Here is a 20,888-nt window from a genome sequence, read left to right as displayed (position 1 = left end):
AAAAGAATCAATGGCACAGTAACTGTAGTTAATTCACCATAACTCATTTTCATAAAGGTAGATTGCGTATTCAGCTCATAGAAAAAGAATACGTACATCAACAATGAGGAAATCCAGCCAGCACCAGGCATTGGTGAAATACATTTGAAAGCCATAGGCCACCCACTTCAGAAGCATTTCCAGAATGAAGATGTACGTGAAGACCTTGTCAGCATACTCCAGCATGGTCTTGATAGTCTTGCGCTGTTCAATATATATGTCTTCAAAAGCCTGTAGACAAATACACACACACACACACACACACATATTGGATGGATTTTAGTTTGACATTAATCTTTGAATTATTTTTGTTTCCCTTTCTAGTATTTGAAAATTCAGTCCCCTCTTCCTCTCTGTTGTTTGACATTCACGGGGGAAGGAATGAAAACATGCTTTGCACACAGGAGGACCAAGTTACAATGTTTAGGTAGCAAGTAATGGGTCTTTTTGAGACCCTGGAGAGCTGCTACAAGCCACAGTAGAAAATATTGGGCTAGATGTACATCGTTTAACCTTCCAAAGCAGCTCCCTGTCTTCCTTTCCTCCATTCTGCAGAATTATTATTATTCAGCAGTTAAGGGTCACATTGTTGGAGCAGACCTTGTGGGATCTCTAGCGCAACACCTGTACAGTGCACAAAATCTAGAGCTGGAACGTTCCAAACTGATGGCTGTCCCATCTCCATTGTTTAACTTCTTACCATCAAGGAGTTTCTCCTAATGTTCAACCAAAGTCTTCTGTGACTTTATATTCTAATATGAGACCACCCTTCAGGAATTTGGGTGAAGTAATAATAATACCTTTATTGTCAATGTACAACCTGTGTACAGTGAAATTAACCGAGCCTCCCTCCCCCTCCCACAAACACTCAATCTCATTGCACTCTGTGTTCTTGTCGCACAACGCACTAACCCTGAAAGTCAGTTGCACTATATTATTTTCCATTCAGCAGCCTAACAGCCCACGGATAGAAACTGTTTTTTAGCCTGTTGGTATGACTGATTATACTTCTAATCTCCTGCCCGAGGGCAGAAGATTAAAGAGGTGCTGGCCAGGGTGTGAATTGTCCCTGAGAATTTTTCTTGCTCTCCTAAGGCATCAATCCCTTACGATGTCATTCACCACCCTCTGTAAAGACTTTCTGTCCGTGGCTGTCAAGCCAACGTACCACACTGTGATACAATATGAGAGGACACTTTCTATTGTGGACCGGTAGAAGGAGGTCATCAATTGTTGTTTAACATTGTTCTTTCGCAGGACCCTGAGTCTCTGTTGGGCCTTCCTAACCACCTGAGTTATACTGTTTTTCCAAGTGAGGTCTTCACTAAGGTAAACTCCCAGGAATTTAAAGGAAGTACTACTATGTTTCCTCTTTAAAATAAACATACCCAGTTCTTTCAGCTTTTTCTCACAGTACTTGTTTTCCATGCCCTTGACAATATTCACTGCCCTCCTCTGAACACCTTGTTTTGCCTACATTCCTCTTAAAGTGCAGCATCCATATCTACACATAATGTTCCAGGTAAGTACTACTGAGGAATGAAGTGGAACAGAAAATGTCTGTTGGAACTCTTGTGTTCCCAGATACACCTGCCTGGTATGATGTCAAGACTTGTTTCAATTCATGTCAACAGATTCTAGCAGAAATAATAATAATAATAATAATAATAATAATAATAATAATAATAATAATATAAAATTTATACCCTGCCCATCTGGCTGGGTTTTCCCCACTCCTTCTTCCTGTATCTTCATGTTACTTGGCCCACTTTGCCTTTCTTGTTCTATGTGCTACCCTAATCCAACTCCTTTTGTCAGTGGACAGTGTAGCCCTGACTCATTGATAGTGATGGTGTAAAGCTATCCATAAATAGCCCAGACATTGGAAAGAAGGTATAAACATTGGAAACAATGGAAACGAAACAAACCAAGGAGATCAGGTGAAAACCAGGGGCACCAACTTGGGCCTTATGGGTGCCCAATGGCACCTGCGACATAATGTCGTGACAGGCAGGGCCTTGGCTGTTGCTTCTGAGGTCTGGCATGGTCTTGGAGGCCACGTACGAGGCCTCCAACGTTGCCTCGGAGGTTGCGTTGGAGCCCGTAGTGTGGGTGCCAAGCACCCAATTATTATTTTTTTGTGGGTGCTAGGGCTCTGAAAGGGTCCTCTATGGTTGGCACCAGTAGTGAAAACTAACTCAGCCTCCTGAGCATGAATCTTTCCTCCCTTCTGCCTTGCCAGTGTGTGAACTCAGGAGAGCACTGGAAAATGTGGTTATTCTATCTTTGGTCACCCTCCCCTGACACAACTCTATGGATTGCTCTCTAAGGTTCTGTGGTAAAGAACGGTTTTCAAAATTACCAGAGCACCACTGCTGAGAAGAATCATGAAGACAATAAAAGTCTCAAACCAATTATGTTCTACTATTTTGTAGCAGGTCTTCCGAAGATTCCACCATAGTTTTCCTTTCCCGTCTTCCACGCTGACTTGGCAGCACTTGAACTTCCGAACACAGCCTGGCAAAATGCAGCAGGAGGATGTGACAAATGAGAGTATCATAGTCAGTTATTCTGAAGCTACAGTTAATTAACAACATTTTCTATGGTCAGTCTTGAGTAGAATATATTCTATACTAAAATACAGTCCTAAAATAGTTTGTCCATTAAAATTAAAACTCACTCAAGTTGGCTCAGTTGTTCGGGGAGGGGGGAGGAAGATAAGCCAGCTTAATCCATTTTACATGCCGTGAAATCTCTAAGTGGATCCCATTTGGAACAGATCTACTTATTTCACTGTATACTAAAACAATATGTACATTGTGTCCCAAAACAATACAATTTTTGAGTGTGGTCTCTTATAGAAACAAAATGGCACCATTCACTCGCAAGAGTGAGGCATCACCAGGGTAGGGAGAAACCTAAAGGACAGCCCAATCAGGAGGACTGAGCATACTCAAGTGGCTACAGAATACTGGCTGACAATTTGAGAAAGAAGGCATGACTGACTGACACTACAAACTGCAGCATTTCATTTCTTGTGATGTATAAAGCAATTTGTGTTCCTGTTTGTGCTCTGTATAATAAGCCTGATTACGTTTGAATGAAACACAACTCTTCCTCATTAAGAATAAGCTAACCGTATGTAGTTTAGAAGTAGCATCAGAGGATTAATTCTTCCCACAAAAATTTTGCCTCCACAGGACTCCGTAAGTGTGAAATCAAAAAACAAAAACACCCAAAGCATAAATATATATTAACTTGGATTACTTTTTTCTAGGAAATTTTTTTGTAAGCTGGATGTGAGAAATTTGTCAAATATTCATAGGGTTGCTGGGTCACAAGAAGCAATTCTGGGTAACAGACCAACAGTGTTTACCTTGGAAGCAAACGCTGGATCTGAAGTTGTGCACAACTTATATCATTGCTAGCATAGCAGGGCAGGAATACAGATAAGCAAAAACAAAATGCTCCCCTAAACAAAGTAGTTTCAATTTTTTATATTCCTCACCTTCTGTAAAACAGGCTTCTGGTTCAAGAGATTCTTCTGGTTCGGCTTCAGGTTGCTCTCCAACTGGGGGGACTCCAACGTCAACTGTGCTACCTTCAGATGAACTAGATGCATTTAGTTTCTGCAAATAAAAGCCCCATGTGAAACTGTTAATTACCATTCTATTTCTTATAGGACCGGGTTGCACTTAATGCATTCCAAAATGCTCTCTGTGTAATTAAGAGCTCTCAAATGAAGAGCAGAACTGTGGAGGCCAGTTTGCTTTCCTGTATGTGAGGCCATAAGTATTATTCACCACATCAAACAGGGTTTTTTTCCCCCATGATGGAACAGTTTTGGTAGAAGGAACCACCATTTTGAACCAATTTGCTAAGAGACTAAGCCACATACTGAACTGACAGTTCTGAAGTAACATTAATTGGTAAGCTAGAGAGAGAGAGCACCATGAATTGCAGAATTTCCCCCAGGTTACGGCAAAAACTGAAGGAAGCATTTTCATGTCAGATGCAGGTACAGTATGCATATGATGCAAACTATGTTTAACCCTTTACTTCCTGTTGACATGAAAAGACAAATTATCAGTGTATAAGGTACTTCTAAGTTTCTGAGGTTTCAGAAAGGAAAGCAGCGTATTAATTCCAGAGCGGGAGGCATTATTTTGCATTCTCTTTTGCCAATGCACTTGCACAGCTGAGTGTGCATTTTTTAAACTACTTTTTATTCTTGCATGGTACACATATGTGTCCTCTTTAGTACTTAGATAATTGTGTGTATTTTTACGATAGCATTTAAAACACAATTTTTCAAAAATGCTATTTTTGGAGGGAAGGAGATTGTGCCAATCATGAAAAGTGACGTCATCTAAACTTCCAACTGGTTTCCTGATGTGATTAAGGAAAGCTAGCAGGCTGCTGCATTGGCAGCAGTAGACAAATATGAGTACCATAGTGAATAAAAGTAGAGCTGATAATCGCATTCTGTAGCATTCTACAATGTTATTACCATGGTAGTGTATAACATCAGTAAATGGCTGCATTGGTAAGTAACTATCTTTATGTGGGGAATGATGTAAGCAGATGGTGAATAACGCATACTGGTGTCAATGTACTATTATAAAAAGATCATTTTTTACATAATACTCCAAAACAAAGCTGTCGGCATTATTCATCGGAATCAAGCTTTTTCACAAACTCTTAACCAGCTAAAATATTAGTTTGATGAAGAAAGTACTTTACCAGTTTTGAGGTGTTTCAGTTTGAATTTTATTTAAGCAGCAGAAAGAATTGGTTACCATTCTGAATTTACTATTTTTTTTAAAAAGCCTCAGATTATCCTCAAGCTGTTTCTACCAATCAGCCCTTTCTAGTCTATTTTCTGGTGGTTTCACTAACTTCTGGATCAATAAAATTACTTTGCTTCAGAAGACTATTTGGCATTTCATGGGTTTTAAAAATCGATTTTTAGGAGGTATGAACAGGTTCTGTTGATTGCATCAGAATATAATTTATAATCTGCTCTCTGTTTTGTTTTTATAAAAAGGCTGTGTAATGGTACTTGCAGGGAGAGGGGCAACAGAATTAGATTCAAGATAATCTTTTTGTTCATCTGAGTCCCTTGTTTTTATAGGAAACAAAAACTGTTGTTGTTAGTTTTACACTTCCAGAGGAACCACACATTCAATTTTCAATGCACTTTAATATCAATAAACAAAATAAAGGTCAATGGGGAACGAATGCTATCCCCATGTACACTAGCTGTATAGAACCATATAAAACAACATAATATTCACACAAGTATAGTATAAGGGGACTGCAAGCATTGCACTCTTGTTCAATGACAAAAGGAAGTTTCTGATAATATAAAAATAGTAACCACACCATCCAAAATTGGAATAGGCTATCTCAGTACAGTACCTGTTTATCTCAGAACAATAAAACCTGGGATTAATCATTTATCAATAATAATCTTACTAATACTGACCAGTAAGCAGTTTCCTGATAGTACGATCTTAGCCACCTGGTAGCAAAATGCATATTGTGGTCTTTTATCAAGCCGGAGGTGAGGGATCAATGTTGGGAAAATCCAGCACACTCTTGAGTGCAGGTTCAAAGGATATATTTTGTACTTAGCAACAACTGATGTACAATATCACTTACAAAGTGCAAATGTATATAAATCATAACTCTTTGCTGCAAAATAGAGAAAAAGCAGTTGCAGGAAATTCACTGCAACAGTATCCCTCGATATGCAGCCTTCTATCCTAAATGAAGACTAGAAAAAGGCTTTGCCTATGCACTGTTTTATAGAAATGGCCACAAATCATAAATTACACTATATTCTGCTCACAGATTGGTAGAAAGTATATGCTCAGAAATGAAGTTCAACCAAAATCAAAGGGAATGGCTTCCAGGTAAAGATGTTCAGTCTCAGGTATTTACATAGTGCAGCTATGCATACCTAAATCCCAAGAAATCCAGTAGCATATAAGTACAGTGTATAATTTAATACATCAGATGCACAAATAGATTTTTGGTATGCACTGACTGCCCCGTTCATTCCAATTGATGGGCTTAGTCCATCTGTACATGGAACGCACATGCAGATCATGTTGCAATGAATTCTGATGTCGATGCACATGTGGAGCTTCTATACATAAATGGAGCTCCTGTGCTTATAAACCACCGATAGACTGAATCATAGACACCTATCATACGTAATCTATGCAATTTACGCTTAGTCAATAGATGTATATAGAACCATAACATTCTATTTTTTTAATAGTTTGAAACTGTAAAATATTTTGCTTGCATCATTCCAAACTGCAGGGGTGTGTGTGTGTGTGTTTTTAGCATTAATGCTGCAGAATTAGCAGAGCCAAAAGCAAAAAAAGCAAACCAAAATCATGATGAATCTATTCAGAAAATAAAGAGAAATCTTTAGGTTGGGTTGTGGGTTTTTTTGGAAGAAAAAAAATTGTTTAGTAACTTGTGAGCAGCACTAAGTCCAAAGAATAAACAAGTACGAATCTCAGTCTTTTTTCAATCCTTGAAATTATGTGCAGTTCATTCATCAAATTAGTATATTAGACATTTCACATGCAAACACAATGATCAGGCAAAAGTCTAAGATACCATGATCTGAAACGCAAACAGCCACTTTACATTCATCTTGGTTGAGGTACAAGTCTACATTTCATGAATTGTAAATTAAACCTTTCAGGTTTCTTCTCAGTGAGAAATTGGCATGTTTCTTGCAACAGGCTGTAATAATAATAACAATCTTATTAGTTAACCGAGCCTGAAGTGGACACTGCGCAGCACCCAAGCAACTCAGAAAGAGAAAGCATCCCAGGTTTGCGAGATTTGTTCGCCTTATTCAAAGATATCATTTATCCTTAAAAACAGAGAATGCCGTCTGCCCATATGATGAGGCAAGCCTGGAATTGTCAGAGGTCAGGATTAGGGGAGTGGGTGTTAAAAGTAAGAGAGGCACATTCAAAGATTTATACAGTGCACACTGGTTATGTTGGAAGCACTCTCTTTAAATCTGCCCATTTTGAATCTCCAGTACTTCAAAAGGAAAGTTTGTGATAAGGCGTTAAATACATTCAGTACATACTAACAGAGCCAAAAATTATAGGCAAGTCATTAAGAGTTTTCATTTCTGAGTTGCTTTGTATTGTGGCACCTTTGGCTATATAGAAATAATGGTTTATATAAAATCATCCCTTATTTAATTTATTTATTTGCTACCTTTCCTCCTAAAAAAAGCCCAGCCAGCCCTTATGTAGCAATGTGACAGAGAGGAACTGCAACGTCACTTGTCTTTTGAGGATGTGCATTATGAATATACACAGGGAATATCACGCGGTTAATTTGCCAGTTTCTAAAAGGGACATCTTCCAGATTTTAGGTAGAAGGGTCTGATTGACTGAACTTGAATTGAGAGTGTAATAGGGCACATAATAGCACCTCTTGAAGGGAAATATACTATTTTGTGTTGGTGGTGCCCAAAGGGTCACAAGTGTTGAGTTGAGCTGTAGAATGAAATAAATCCAGTTTCACTAAAGGTAGACTAGACTGGAAGGAATGGATGTTGTAATTGTTGTTCCCATTGCTTTTATGTACATTTGCCCATTTTCTGGGCAAGAAGCCCAGGAGGATGAACTCAGCAGGATATACTTCTGACTAAGCATGCACAGTACTTTTCTGCCCCATCTTTCTACCTTTGCAATACAGAATGTCAACCATAAACATCCTTGGAAAAACATAATGATAAAGCAAGATTTCCCCCCAAAATAATATGCTATGGAAAATATGCCACAATTTAAAGGATGGTTAATTTATTAGAGTTCAGATATTGTACAAACCTTAATATTCTGGGTATTTGGGGGGGGGCATCTTAGATGCATCAAAAGGTATGCTGCTAACAGAAGAAATAAGCACAATCTAGAAACATTCTAAATTGGTTTTGGTTCTGAATACCTTCTGCCTTTAATATACCAAACAAGATTTACAAATGCAAAGAGGTTTGGCAATACTGTTATTCGTGTACACACCTGATTTGCTGGTAGCTGTATCATGGTTTCATACAGTAATAATGCTATAACAAAATAGGTAGGGTGGGCAAATCCATACTGGCCCCTTCGTAGTTGGGTAGAAGAGGGGATTTCAGAAAGTTGTCATGCAAGCCACACTGCTGAAATTCCCTCTTCTACACAATTCTTAAAGAAACAGGCGTCTGGTCTCCATTTTCATCTGACCATGCTAAAGGGAAGTGCTTTTTTAATTATAAAATTGAAACTAAAATAAGAAATAAGTATGGTCAACGTGGAATTATTTTGGGATGCAACAAAAAAAACCAAGACTATTTTATTATGCTCTTAATAAGAGTGTTTTAAACAATAACAACTGCGCATGAACCCCACATTTGCATCAATTTACATAACTTGCATGCTCCTTTGAAATGTAAGCATTTTTTGGGTGGGGGAATGGAAAACTACTAAGCAGAGCATCTGCAAATGATCTCAATATCTTATTTTAATTAAAACTGATTTTCGAAACCTGCCATGCGAGAAGAAAGAGGTGGAAGGAGCTATTAAAGGAATGGTAGGAGAAGACAAACACATACAAATTGATTTTAAATGATTTGGGCTTATCATATACCTACTGGAAAAAAAATCCCCTTAAATTGAGGGAAGTTGTGATTTCTTAATTTGCAGCAAACCTTTTTGCATACAAGTGGCACAGACACCAATATCCGGCAACAGCAATAAGCGACACTCTTATGCATGTTGCTTCACTGTAGTAAATAAACACAGGGGAAGGAAAAACACTTCCGGGGGGCAATGCCTGTGGAAGAATCTATGCCACCCCCTTGCATGCTTTTCAGGTCCTGTTTACATAGCTGCAAAGTAGTCCACCCATTTCCCCCAGTGCTTATTATTCCCAAGTCTGGGACATATGTTTAAAGGGCCAAACTATATGTTATGTGTCGTTTGGCATTGTGTAAATCATTAAAAATAATTAAAATGGCAGACATAGGACGGATCAATATCAGGACTATGGTGAAGTTTTCCGCTTTCACTTTTTAAACAAAAACTTTTTTAAAAAAAAATTGCCCCTCTTCTGAAACTATTATTTCTGAACAGACTTCCCTCCAGATGAAAATAGCACCTGGTGGAGGGTATTTTATTTTTGTGCTTGCAGCTGCAGGATGGGTGTTGTTTAACCTGCAGCGGTAGTGTTTTGCTAGGCGAATTTCCCCCGCATTTTGTTTTGCGTGACAAAGTTTTGAAAAGTTGCTGAAGTGTTATCTGTTTGTATTCGTTGTACAGCTTAATGGCAGACTATAAAGTCACACAGGCGTTTTAGCTTGCGAAATAAAGCTAGTTATTTTCGTTATAAACTCAGAAATCATGCACACCACCCAACAACATTAATTGTAAGTGCAGTAGTATAAAAATACCCCTTGGCTTGATTAAGACAGGGGTGGGGAATCTCAGACCCGAGTGCAAATGCAGCCCTCTAGGATTTCCTTTTGGGCCCTTGGTCTTCTCCTAGGCTGTGCAGAAATGCCCACCCACCAGTGGCCTCTGTCTTCCAGCAAGTTTCCTTTGAGATAATGTGACCTGCAGGATGAAAAGGTTCTCCACCCTTGGATTAAGCAATTAATCCCTTTGCTTGCCCAACGTACTTCGTCTCCCAGTTACACCTAGTGAAACAAATGCTTTTCAGGTTGAACAAATTGCATGCATTTCTTCTTCTTCCTCTTGCTATAAAATTGCATGATACTAAAGAGTGCGGCCTAACTGGAGTCTGAATGCCTACAAATGTTGGACTTGCCAATCCTGCCTGCCCATGCTGTGATGCGAGTCACCTGACTCGGCAGAGAGCAGCCGTGTAGCTTTCTAATATTGCAATGGATGGGGGGAGGAAGATGGCTGAGTAGCATGCAAGCCAATCCATATCCAGTTAAAAGGTGATCATATATAGAGGTAGAACAACTTGCTTAAGTAACCTGTGTAAAATTGATGCTGCTCGTTGCTCTGCTTGGTAAAAACAAAAAGCACCAGAGCTGCATTCCTGAATGATCCAGCTTGATTTTAATCCTGCGAGAAGTAAGAATGGTAGGACATGAAGTTTATAAAACAGTATCTTCACTTTTGATTTTGGATTATTATTACGTATGACTTGGCTTACAGGTATTAATTGCACGTCATCTAAAATAACACAGGGAAAAGGTGTATTCATTGCCTTAATAAAAATGTCCCTCAAAATCATGCACTGTTAAATGTTGCTAGAATTTGATTGCAATGTACAGAGGTATATTAGAAGCTGGATCCTAAAACAGAGGAGATTCCTGCAGAAGCTGCATTGACTTGCTGGACTGGATTTTCAAATCACAAACCTGAAATTAGTTTCAAGGTCACACACAAGGCTGGAACATTCACAAGTACCTTTGGAATGGAATCCTCCTGTTTTCATTTAACAAAACTATGACATAGTTTTACCAAAGTTAATAAATAAATGTCTTCTAAAAATTCTTAATCTGAACAAATACATTATAACTCATCCGGATGCCTAGAATTCAATTTTTTTTAAAATCACCTTAAATGACACTGTGGAAAGCAACACTTCTTTTTGTTATTCATAGGTCCGAAGACCAATAAACCATGGACAACAGCTTATTTAGATAAAACTTTGTGCTGGTGCCACACTGCTTAATTGTTTCTGATTGCTCCCAGCAGGCCATGAAACCTTGGCTTGTCATTATGCATGGACTATGATTGTGGGCTGTTTCTTCCTAACAAGCCCAAATGAAGCCATGGTTTGTTGTTAGCTTGCTGATCATAGCTAACTATGGAGCAACAAGCACAATCCCAGTTCAAATGTAATGACAAGCCAGAGCTTTAGGGAAGAAACAAAGTGGGAGTGATTGAGCAATGTGCACTAGACTGTGTATTGAGCTGCTCAATTCCAATAACTATACTTTATCATTTTGTGTGAACAAGGTCACAGAATGGGGAGGGGCATCTTCTTTCCCAACCAGCTTTTCCTAAGGCAGACCTATTCACCAGTCAAACTCACCGTCTTGCTCCACCAATCAAACCAGGCTACATTGGGCCACATACAGAAAGCATACAGCAGATAGGGTTCCAGGTTTTTGCCCTGGGTGTTAATTGCCTGAAAGTAGGTGGCAGCTAAAGGGTTTTGAGGTATGCAAGCGTACAAATTCCATGCAGCTTGAGCAGATTGTGCTGGCACAGGAAATTATTCCCCTATTATTAGGTACAGTTGTGATTACCACAATTTCCGCCCTCTGTGGCTACTAGCAGCTATGCTCTTATTATTTGGATAGGGTTTGTGGTGTGCGAGCAAAGTCTCAAACAGCACCCCCTCAGCGCCTTAGCCCAGATTTGCCTGGGCCAGGCTATGGCTATTTTATAAGAAAGGGGGGAAATGGGGAATAATGGAATTATAACAATGGAAGTCCCACATAATGGGTAGTTGGCTCAGACTGCGGCACCATTGTAGTTTAGAGTTCGCTGTAATCTGTCCTGAGTGTCCTGACATTGTGTATGAATAGTAAAATATTTTAGCAAAATAATGGTTTGAGTTCCCCACAATGCCCTGTCTAACATTTCAAGGTTTTGTGCTGCCGGGGACCAGACAACCCTAAACACAGAAGTGCTTAAAAAGCAACAACTCCAAAAATGTAATGCAAGAAGCATATCACATGTGAAAAAATTCCTCCCTTCCCTCTGCAACCGTGGGTCACTAATTTTATCTTTGTGCAGAGGGGATATCCCCAGTTCCAAATATAACAGCCAGGCAGACAATGAGCACAATTCCCAAAATAATTCTCTAGATCAGTTTCACCAAAACATGTGGAGGATGCCATGTTGCTGAAGGCTAACCTAGTTTTTTCAAAACTAAAATAAAATATGAGACTAGTCCATGCCACCCAGAATTCTACCTGTCATTGCTCAATCCCAAATATTATTGAGGAAAGTGCTAGAAAATCTATAATGAGGGAATGGGTGGCTGGGGGGTTATCCTCCTAACCCAAAATGTCTACATCTCAGGCATTTACTGTAGGTGGGGAAATTCCCCAACACATTCTAGCATCCAGTGTGTGTTGTTCACAGTTTGAGGGAGGCTAAAGCTAACTTAACAAATTATTGTGTATACCGTATATCCAAAAATGGTTTTCCCCATTTTCTTTCAGCTTAGAATTCTAGGGCAGGTCAAGTTGACACCAAGAACTCAGTGAGGTAGAGGTCATGTTAGATAAATTAGATGATTAACGGTGGGCAATCTTCCCCATATGCCCTTTGAAATTGTACTGCGAATAAAGGAATTTAATTACAAGGCTACAAAACTATCACTGATTCTCATTTATGATATAGGTTTGATACAATAAAAAAGTGGGGAATATTAAACATATGAAGTTAATGTTAATCTTCAAAGAAGGAGTTAGAGTATTTCAACTGCCATAACGAACAACTGTCTTAATAAAAATCACTGTCTTCTACCTTTGCATTTGGAAACATGAAATATCAAGGTATATCACTTGTTCACACTGGTGGTAAAACACTAAAATGCCATGTTTTCAAATGGGAACTTCATGTATTTAAAAGGACTGCATTTTGAAGCAATATAGTGTTGTGTATTAAAACTAAACGTACCTCTTTGCTTTCTTCCAAATCTGACTCACTGCTAAACTCCTCCGTGTTCAGATTTTCGAAATCTGATTCTCCAACTGCAATGGGCACGGTCACAGTTACGCTTGGGTTGTTTATGAACGACATGTAATCACTTTCGTCAATTATGTATTTCTCCACACTGCTGCCGATGCCGCTGGTGGTTCCATTGCCATCTTTCAGATAGTTAAAATCCTTGCCAATATCTACTATGGTATGGTTAGAAATGCAGCTGTCTTTCTTGTTGTTCAGATCTTCGAGTGGTTTGATTTCATCCAAAGCTTTCTGTTTCCTCACAAAGGCCTTTTGGACAAATTCATATGCTTTTCTCTTCACATAATCGACTCCCCTCTGAATCCTTGCCACAGCGATCTGGAGATTGTTCATTTCATTGTCGTCATCAGTAGCAGCAAGATTGTCTGAACTGAAAGAGCTCAGCAGTAAGGCTAGAAACAGGTTCAAAACCTATTAAGGCAAAAAGACGACAAGAGATTCTACATATTTTGCACAATTTAAATGACAATAATTCCTTTCTGAGTGCAACATTTTTGTATCCTAATTATTATCCTGCCAAGCCATCCTTACGTCATGCTTCCGAGTCTAGCTGCTGTTTGATTCCAGCTCCCGTCAGCTCCAGACAGCATGATGGAAGTTGTAGCCCGTGTTCCCTACTCCTGCTCTAAGCTGAAGGTGTCCTAGGGTCTACTACCTGAAGATGAAGTTTCAGATTTGCAAAACATGACCTAAGGCCTCCTTCTTTGTGCAGAAAGAACATGTACTGGACATGTGGTAGAAAGCTTTTGTATGGAGAAGCCTCTTCATTGTTGAGGTGAAACTAACAAGGCATCTCAAACTGAGAATTAGGAGGGGAAAGAGTTTGTTCACCGCTGCTCTCTTCATTCTTTATTGCACACACATTTCTAAGTTCCTGTAGCATTCATCCATTATTTTTTTCTACACGCTTATTGCAACTTCTTATTACGGGCACTGGAAAGGAAACAGGGAAAGGAATTTCAGGAGCTTGAGGAAAGATTTATTTCAGGCCTGATGCATTTCAGATTGATCCTTTCCTAGGGGCACATTTTATTTAGCTGTTTCTTTTAACCACCACAGTAATTCCTATACAGTCATACCTCAGGTTGAATACTTCAGGTTGAGCATTTTTGGGTTGCGCTCCGCGGCGACCCGGAAGTAACGGAACACGTTACTTCCGGGTTTTGCCACTCGCGCTTGCGCAAATGCTCAAAATGACATCACGCGCGTGCACGGAAGCGGCGAATCGCGATCCGTGCAGACGCGAGTTGCGTTCGCTTCAGGATGCGAACAGGACTCCAGAACGGATCCCATTCGCATCCAGAGGTACCACTGTATCCTGGAGGCATTGGGCTGCATCCATAGCAGAGGTAAAGGGGGATGGGCATCCTTTTCCCCCACTGGGGGGAACTTCTTAAGGGGTCTTGAAGTGTTGCTTTGGGCCTCAACCCAAACCCAACTCAGGGAGTTGGCCCAGATGCCATACTCTTGAGTTGCACATTGGGAACACTGTATAGGTTTGCACCTTGGTGGACCTGGATTCCATAGAAGCCTTGCAACGTCATCCATACACTCAAGTTTGGATGGTGCTATCAGCCAACAGGTGGACTGTCTGATGACTGGATTCCTGCCTTGTGCCATGTCAATCTTTGTGAATTATAACCAATAAGAGCTGAGGTCGTGTGAAACCTGCTAAAATTTGTGTGTTATTTGCTCTACACACTGAATCTTGCATTGCAGACACAATATATATTTGTTGGATACATACCACTAGATTTCCAATTACCATGACCATCATGAAGACAGTAAGGCACATTGTTTGTCCAGCAACTTCCATACAATCCCACATAGTTTCTATCCATTCTCCACAAAGTACTCGGAATACAATCAAGAAAGAATGGAAAAAGTCATTCATGTGCCAGCGTGGAAGTTCACAGTCGTTCGAGATCTTGCAGACACATTCCTTGTAGCTTTTGCCAAACAACTGCATGCCAACCACAGCGAAAATGAAGACTATGATGGCCAACACCAAGGTCAGATTTCCTAAAGCACCCACTGAGTTGCCAATAATCTTTATCAACATATTTAATGTTGGCCAAGATTTGGCTAATTTGAAAACTCGAAGCTGAAAAGTAAGAGTAAGTAGGCATCACTATTAGTGTTCATTATCTTTACATTTCAATTAATATAAGAGCTGTCTTCTGGAGGAAGTAGGTTGCTGAAAGCTGACAGTGTATATATTTTTATTCATAGGTAATTGAGCCTAAAATATTTAATCAAATACCTGCATTGCAGATTAAGTAATTTCGGCTTACACATATGCAAGACTTCTCTTAGTGACTAAATCTGATTAGCAGGCACAGAATTAGGATGCCTCATTTCTTTAAAAGCCAGTTTCTAATATGGAAAACATTAAATGCAATGGGAAGAACTGAATGTTGTGCTGAAACAAACATTCAATCAGTATAAGCATTGTTGTTTGCCTAACAGAAGGACCTCCCTCTTCTACTCCAGTGCTGTGTTCTGGAGGTTCTTGGGTGCATCAGAGCCCAAAAAATATTGGGGGGCGCGCACAAGGGACATGCAGTGAAAAAAGAGGAAGGGAAGCCCCATTGTGCTAGCACGAGCTCCTGTGCTGTCTTCCACTAGCAGAACTGCTTAGCTGAATCTGGCCAGTGATTTTTTTACTCCTCTTGCATTAAGGGAACAAAGCAGATAGGTCTCAGTGACTTGAATGATTAATAGCTGTAGGCTGCAATCTTACTTTGGAATGAGTAACACTTAAACTTCTAAGCAAACATGCTTGGGGGTGCGCTATTAGAATATTACACTATTACCTGCTGATTTGTTCCTGAGCGAATTTTCAAAAAATCATGCACGAGTAGTAAAATGTATAGTATGTACATTCGTAATTTATATTCTGCATGGTTCCAGGGGAAATGGATAACAGAACTGAGCCTCGGTCCACTGAAATAATATCCAGTACTACAGCAAAATATTCTTCAAAAACTTTCTGCCAAAATGATTGTAGGTTAGGGTGGTTGTCAAGAGTGGGGCAGGTATTTCCATATGTGGTGGGCCTGCCCTGTTGTACACCGATCAAATTATGAATCTGTATATATAATATGATCATAAGTTGTTTTGAAACCTTACTGATGTACTTACCAGCCTGAAAGATCTTAGGACCGATAACCCTTCCACATTTGCAAGACCCAGCTCCATCAAACTCAGGCTGACAATGATGCCATCAAAAATATTCCAGCCTTCTTGGAAATAGTAATAAGGATCCATAGCTATTATCTTGAGAAACATTTCTGCTGTGAAGATGCCAGTAAACACCTACACAAAAAAACATTATTTGTCATCCACCTCAGATAACAATGTTCACATTCATCAAATGTTTGCTGAGCAGAGATGAAGAGCTACAGCATCAAAAAAATTGTTTTATTAAGGAAAAAAACAACCCACCAGAAGTGAACCACTTGATCAGACTTAAATCCTCCTTCCTCATACAGGCCCGATCTTTTTTCTCATACAAGTTCTGGTGCTTGGTTTTACTATTTCAAAACTGCTGACACCACTTCAAGCAGCAAATTTAAAGTAATTTGTAGTTAGGCTCTTAATCCAGACCCAATCCAACCCAAGCAATTTCGTAATTATTTCAGTGGGTGATATCTAACTAAGTCCAACAGAGTAAACCAAGTGAAATAAATTGGCTTTTTTTTTTTTTTGCTTTCTGTTATTTATTATACTATGAAGGACTTACCAAATTTCCAACAGACAGCACATGGTTAAACTGAGGAGTCATTGGATAATGCTCCATGGCCATAAACAAGGTGTTCAAAACAATGCAGATGGTGATAGCAAGGTCAACAAATGGATCCATCACTACCAGATTAACAACATGCTTTATTTTTAACCACGGTGGCCAGCAATCCCAGATTAAGCACATGTTAGCAAATTTGTACCAGCAGGGAGGGCATTTCTGTCTGGACTCCTCAAGTTCTAGAAGAGAGAAAAGAGAATGCATAAAAAAGAAATTATCCACTTTATATATTCAACTCATAATTATGTGGTATAGATTTTTTTTCTGCAATGTGTGTTTTGTGATATGATTCATTAAGGTGTTGGCATTCTGAGCCCAGATTAACCTTCACCAAACCAGGATATCAAACCAAAGCTGTATGCTGGTTTGCAAACCGCAGTTTGGGTTTACTGGGTTGCTGTTATATCTGAATCCACAAGCCACAGACCAATCCCAGATAGGGTCACTGCAGTCTCAGGAGGCTGCTGTACCATGGAGATGGGAGTGAATATGTGGGAAATGAAAGCACTCTAAACCATTGTTCCCTGTTGTGTGTCTGGAAGCTCAAACTATGGTGTGGGTACCTAACTATGCTTAGCAGAAACCAGGATTTGATGTGATATTTCAAATGAGCCAATTAAAATCCTCCTTTACTTCCTCAGCTCTCAATATCACCAGGACAAAGCTTTAGCTGTCTAAACAATTGGCAGTGCCTAAGAAGAAGCTGAAAAATATTTGAAACTCTTAGATGCTACCCTCAGATTCCTAGATACAAATATCAAATTGCCCAGAAACTGGGCACCTAGCTATCAATATGATATTTAACCTAGAGAGCATTCCTAGGAAATCTCCTTGGTAGGAATGAGGGGGTTAAGTCTTTGACATTTGTCTGTCCTTAAGGCTGCAACCTTATGCATATTTACCTACTGAACAAAGTGGGGCTTACCTCAGAGTAGGCATGCATATGATTGTAATGTAACTCTGTTGCTGAAATCAATGTGACTCAACACTGCTCAACTTTGCTCAGCAGAGACTTAGCAGCTCAGTGGCTCTGGCCAACAGGAATATCCTGTTGCACCATGTTTGTCAATCACACTTTGTGTATTATAACTGTATTTACATTTACTAAAATTGGTAAAACAAGAGCTTCTCCCCTCCTAGATTTAGAATGGCTGTGGGAACAAAAGTGAATGGCCATAACATAATGGTTTATAACTACCAGAAGAGTAAAATGATGGTTGTAGATGCAGAGAACATAACAGGCAGCCAAACAGAAGCAGATAACTGTAAGCGGACATTTTGTTATTTGTTTTCTAAATGGTAATCTCAGGTTTGGCCACTGGATTTTGGAAGGATTCTACATACCTTCCATTGTATTGGTAAGTATGCTGGCTATACTCATTGCTCTTTGTCTTGCAGTAGGATCAGACAGAAAATCCATAGACATATGGTAAGAACTGGAGCGTCTTTTTCTTAGTTCTGTTTCTGTAGTGGTGCCCTGAAAACAAAATACTTAGGAATGTTAACAGTTCTCATCTCTTTGGTCCCGTAATAATACCCACAAACTGAAGATGAAGATACCCAAATCTCCTTTCGGCCGTAAGTCATAAATATTACTTGGCGGTAAGTCCCATTGATGCTATCAAGCAGGGGCAACCACTGTGGTGGAGAAGTCCTACACTACTGCCCTCCTGGAAGGGTGGTAGCAAGGTAGGAGCTGCAGAGACACATTTGCATTCCCAATGGTACCGCCAGGCGGCCCCACCTTGCCCCCACTGGTGGAGGAAGAGGAGTGTGTGGGGAGCACACCACTTCCCGGCAGCGTGATCCTGGTGGGGTGCCATCGCGGCTGCTCCACCACCAACACTGGGTGCCACTCTCCCGCAGGTGGTGTGCCACGCCCCAGGACATGCCTGCTCTCCACCCCCTGGTGCCAGAGCATGAAGCTCTGCCACTGCTTGCCCCCCACTAGGGCGCATTGCAGTTGTCCAAGTGAACTTCATTCCACAGAAAGGAATGAAGTTCCTTGGCTGAATGACTGCACAGCTTCAAATCGGTGGCTGCTTTATCTGTTATTACCTCAGGCAGAAGCTGCCCGGTGGGTGACATCAGACCTGGAGGCCCACCAACTAAGGAGACCACCCCATTGCAGTCCACGGTGCTGTGCATCTTCCCGTTTGCTGGAAGCACAGGTACCATCCTGGATGATCGACTGGCCTGGCTGATGTTACTGTTGCGCCTCTCACTATGTCTGTGAGGGACAAAGAGAGAATCCCTTCTGCTCTCGTTGTCTTCGAAGGTGCTGTGCTCATCGTCAGCAAAGTCGTTCTCCGACCCAATGTCCTTTGCTCGGCCTCTGAAGCTGAAAAGGCTCGCTTTGCTGCTGCGCCTTGGGGAGAACAAGGAGCCACGGATGCTCAGCAGAGACTGTGAGGGAAAATGAGGGAGCAACCCCAAATCAGAAACTCCTGAAAGCCATGTGCAAGACCAAGATATCGTAAGCATAGTGAAATGCCTCTGATCGACATGTACATTGAAATCCAATGTTTACAACATTGTAAGACGCCACTGGAACATGATTAAGAAGAAAATAACAATTCATAGTACAAAGCGGTTGTAAGATACCCAAAAAGAAACATCACTTAAATATCATGGAAACAACACTAATAACATCACAGAAAGAAGGGAGGAAGGAATCATAATCATTAACCTTACACATAACATTATCTGAAAAATTAAAAAAATCTGAATAGAAATTGCAGGAAAATCAAAAGAACCATTGTAGCTGCATCAACAGGCTACCATTAAAATCACCACATGTAATCACCAAACCCAATTACCTAGAAATTATTACCAATGAAATGACTGTGTTGAAAAACTCTTTCCCTCCCTCCACTGATTTACAGAGGAATGATTGAAACACAGGTGCTTTTTAGGGACTTGCCCCAGAGCACCTGAGCGATCTGTATCAATGTTAACACGGGAAAATATTAAATGAATATTTATTAGGCAGTTCTATTTGATTACAGTGAACGTCTCCGCCTAGTGGAACTGTTTCTCATCGCCCTCCATTCTTTAGAAGGGAAACAATAAATGGACAAAATCCCAGCTAACCATGGCTTGCTCCTAGGATGGTGTCAGTGACTGGCATTGCTGCTCACCTGCTAAAGCCCTTGCCTCAGCAAAGAGGTCACTGTTGACCACTGGAGCCCTCTGCCACCGATGCTCCTGCTCCTTGCTATTGCTGCCTTGTTTCCTCACCCTCTCAGAGCAAGCAAGCACTGAGATGGGTGGCCATCTGCATGCCTCATTCTCTGGGCACAATTAAGCCCAGAGGGAAAAGTCAGTGAATGGGACAAAGGTCATGAGGAGGATGAAGTGGGTGCACTCAGGAAGGGAGTATCTTGCTGAAATAGGGTTGCCATACATCCAGAATTTACCAGAAGTACCCGGAATACTGCAGTCAGAAGCAGTGTCTGGGTAGGAATGTCAAATGACAACCCATATCGGCAAAAAGGCTAATTCGACAGCGTCTGAAGGACTTAGAGCAACAGAACAATCTGGCCATTATAAAGAAACTCTGTCCTTGGTATGCCTCCCCCCCCCCTTCTCAGTTTGATTCCCTGACACCACATTTGTATAAATTAACTATCCCAAAATACAGATGTGCCTTCACACTGGCCAGATTGGATGTGGTGCCCTCTGCTGTACTTGAGGGCAGATACCAAAAGATTCCAACTGAGAAACGACTCTGCCCATGTGGAGATGGCAATTCGGAAACAGTGGGTCATGTTCTCCTGTCCTGTCCTCTTTATAAAGATCTGAGGAATGAGATCATCACCCCACTGTTACTTACCATCCCAGGCCGCCCATCTGCGGCCACATTGTTCTTTCTTTTATCAGATCAAAATGATCAGACAACAGCAAAGGTTGCCCGGTTTATCGAGGGTGCAATGAGATTAAGGGCCACTATCTGAACGATAATCTTGGTCATCTGATTGTCCTTTTTACCCATTGTTGTCCTTTTAATTGTATATATTGCTTGTTTTACGTTGCTATGGCCGTTGGCTAATGCAAATAAAGTTAAAAAACAACAACACCATATTGGCAGTGTCGATTTTGCTGATTTTCCTTAGAAATAGCTCAAAAATATGTCCAGCAGATCCATAATTCCATGGCACCAAAGACTGGAAAGAATCATTGGACCTTTGGGGTCAAAGTCCCCCTTAATATACATACATGAGGAAGGCTGAACAATTTCCACCTGGCCCGATATTAGTTGGTATACACAGGCCAGG

The 20,888-nt window shown here is 40.5% G+C and overlaps 1 protein-coding gene across 2 annotated transcripts in view; it reads right to left on the bottom strand.

The window, feature by feature from the left end:
• LOC310827438 (sodium channel protein type 2 subunit alpha) overlaps positions 1-20,888 on the bottom strand; it is a 96,343-nt gene that overhangs the window by 14,709 nt on the left and 60,746 nt on the right. For both annotated transcript variants that reach the window (XM_083703475.1, XM_083703476.1), the window contains exons 12-20: positions 18,670-19,017; positions 17,956-18,088; positions 16,552-16,790; positions 15,951-16,124; positions 14,554-14,910; positions 12,738-13,217; positions 3,548-3,668; positions 2,402-2,556; positions 97-270 (exon numbers count right to left, since the gene is read on the bottom strand). In XM_083703475.1, the coding sequence (XP_083559601.1) occupies positions 97-270; positions 2,402-2,556; positions 3,548-3,668; positions 12,738-13,217; positions 14,554-14,910; positions 15,951-16,124; positions 16,552-16,790; positions 17,956-18,088; positions 18,670-19,017 (2,181 nt within the window). The remainder of the gene's footprint in view (positions 1-96; positions 271-2,401; positions 2,557-3,547; positions 3,669-12,737; positions 13,218-14,553; positions 14,911-15,950; positions 16,125-16,551; positions 16,791-17,955; positions 18,089-18,669; positions 19,018-20,888) is intronic.

Source organism: Podarcis gaigeae (genome assembly GCF_964106915.1).
Source record: "Podarcis gaigeae genome assembly, chromosome: 1".
NCBI lineage: Eukaryota > Metazoa > Chordata > Lepidosauria > Squamata > Lacertidae > Podarcis > Podarcis gaigeae.
Note: the sequence above shows the minus strand (reverse complement) of the source record. Positions and strands in the feature narration are given on the sequence as shown.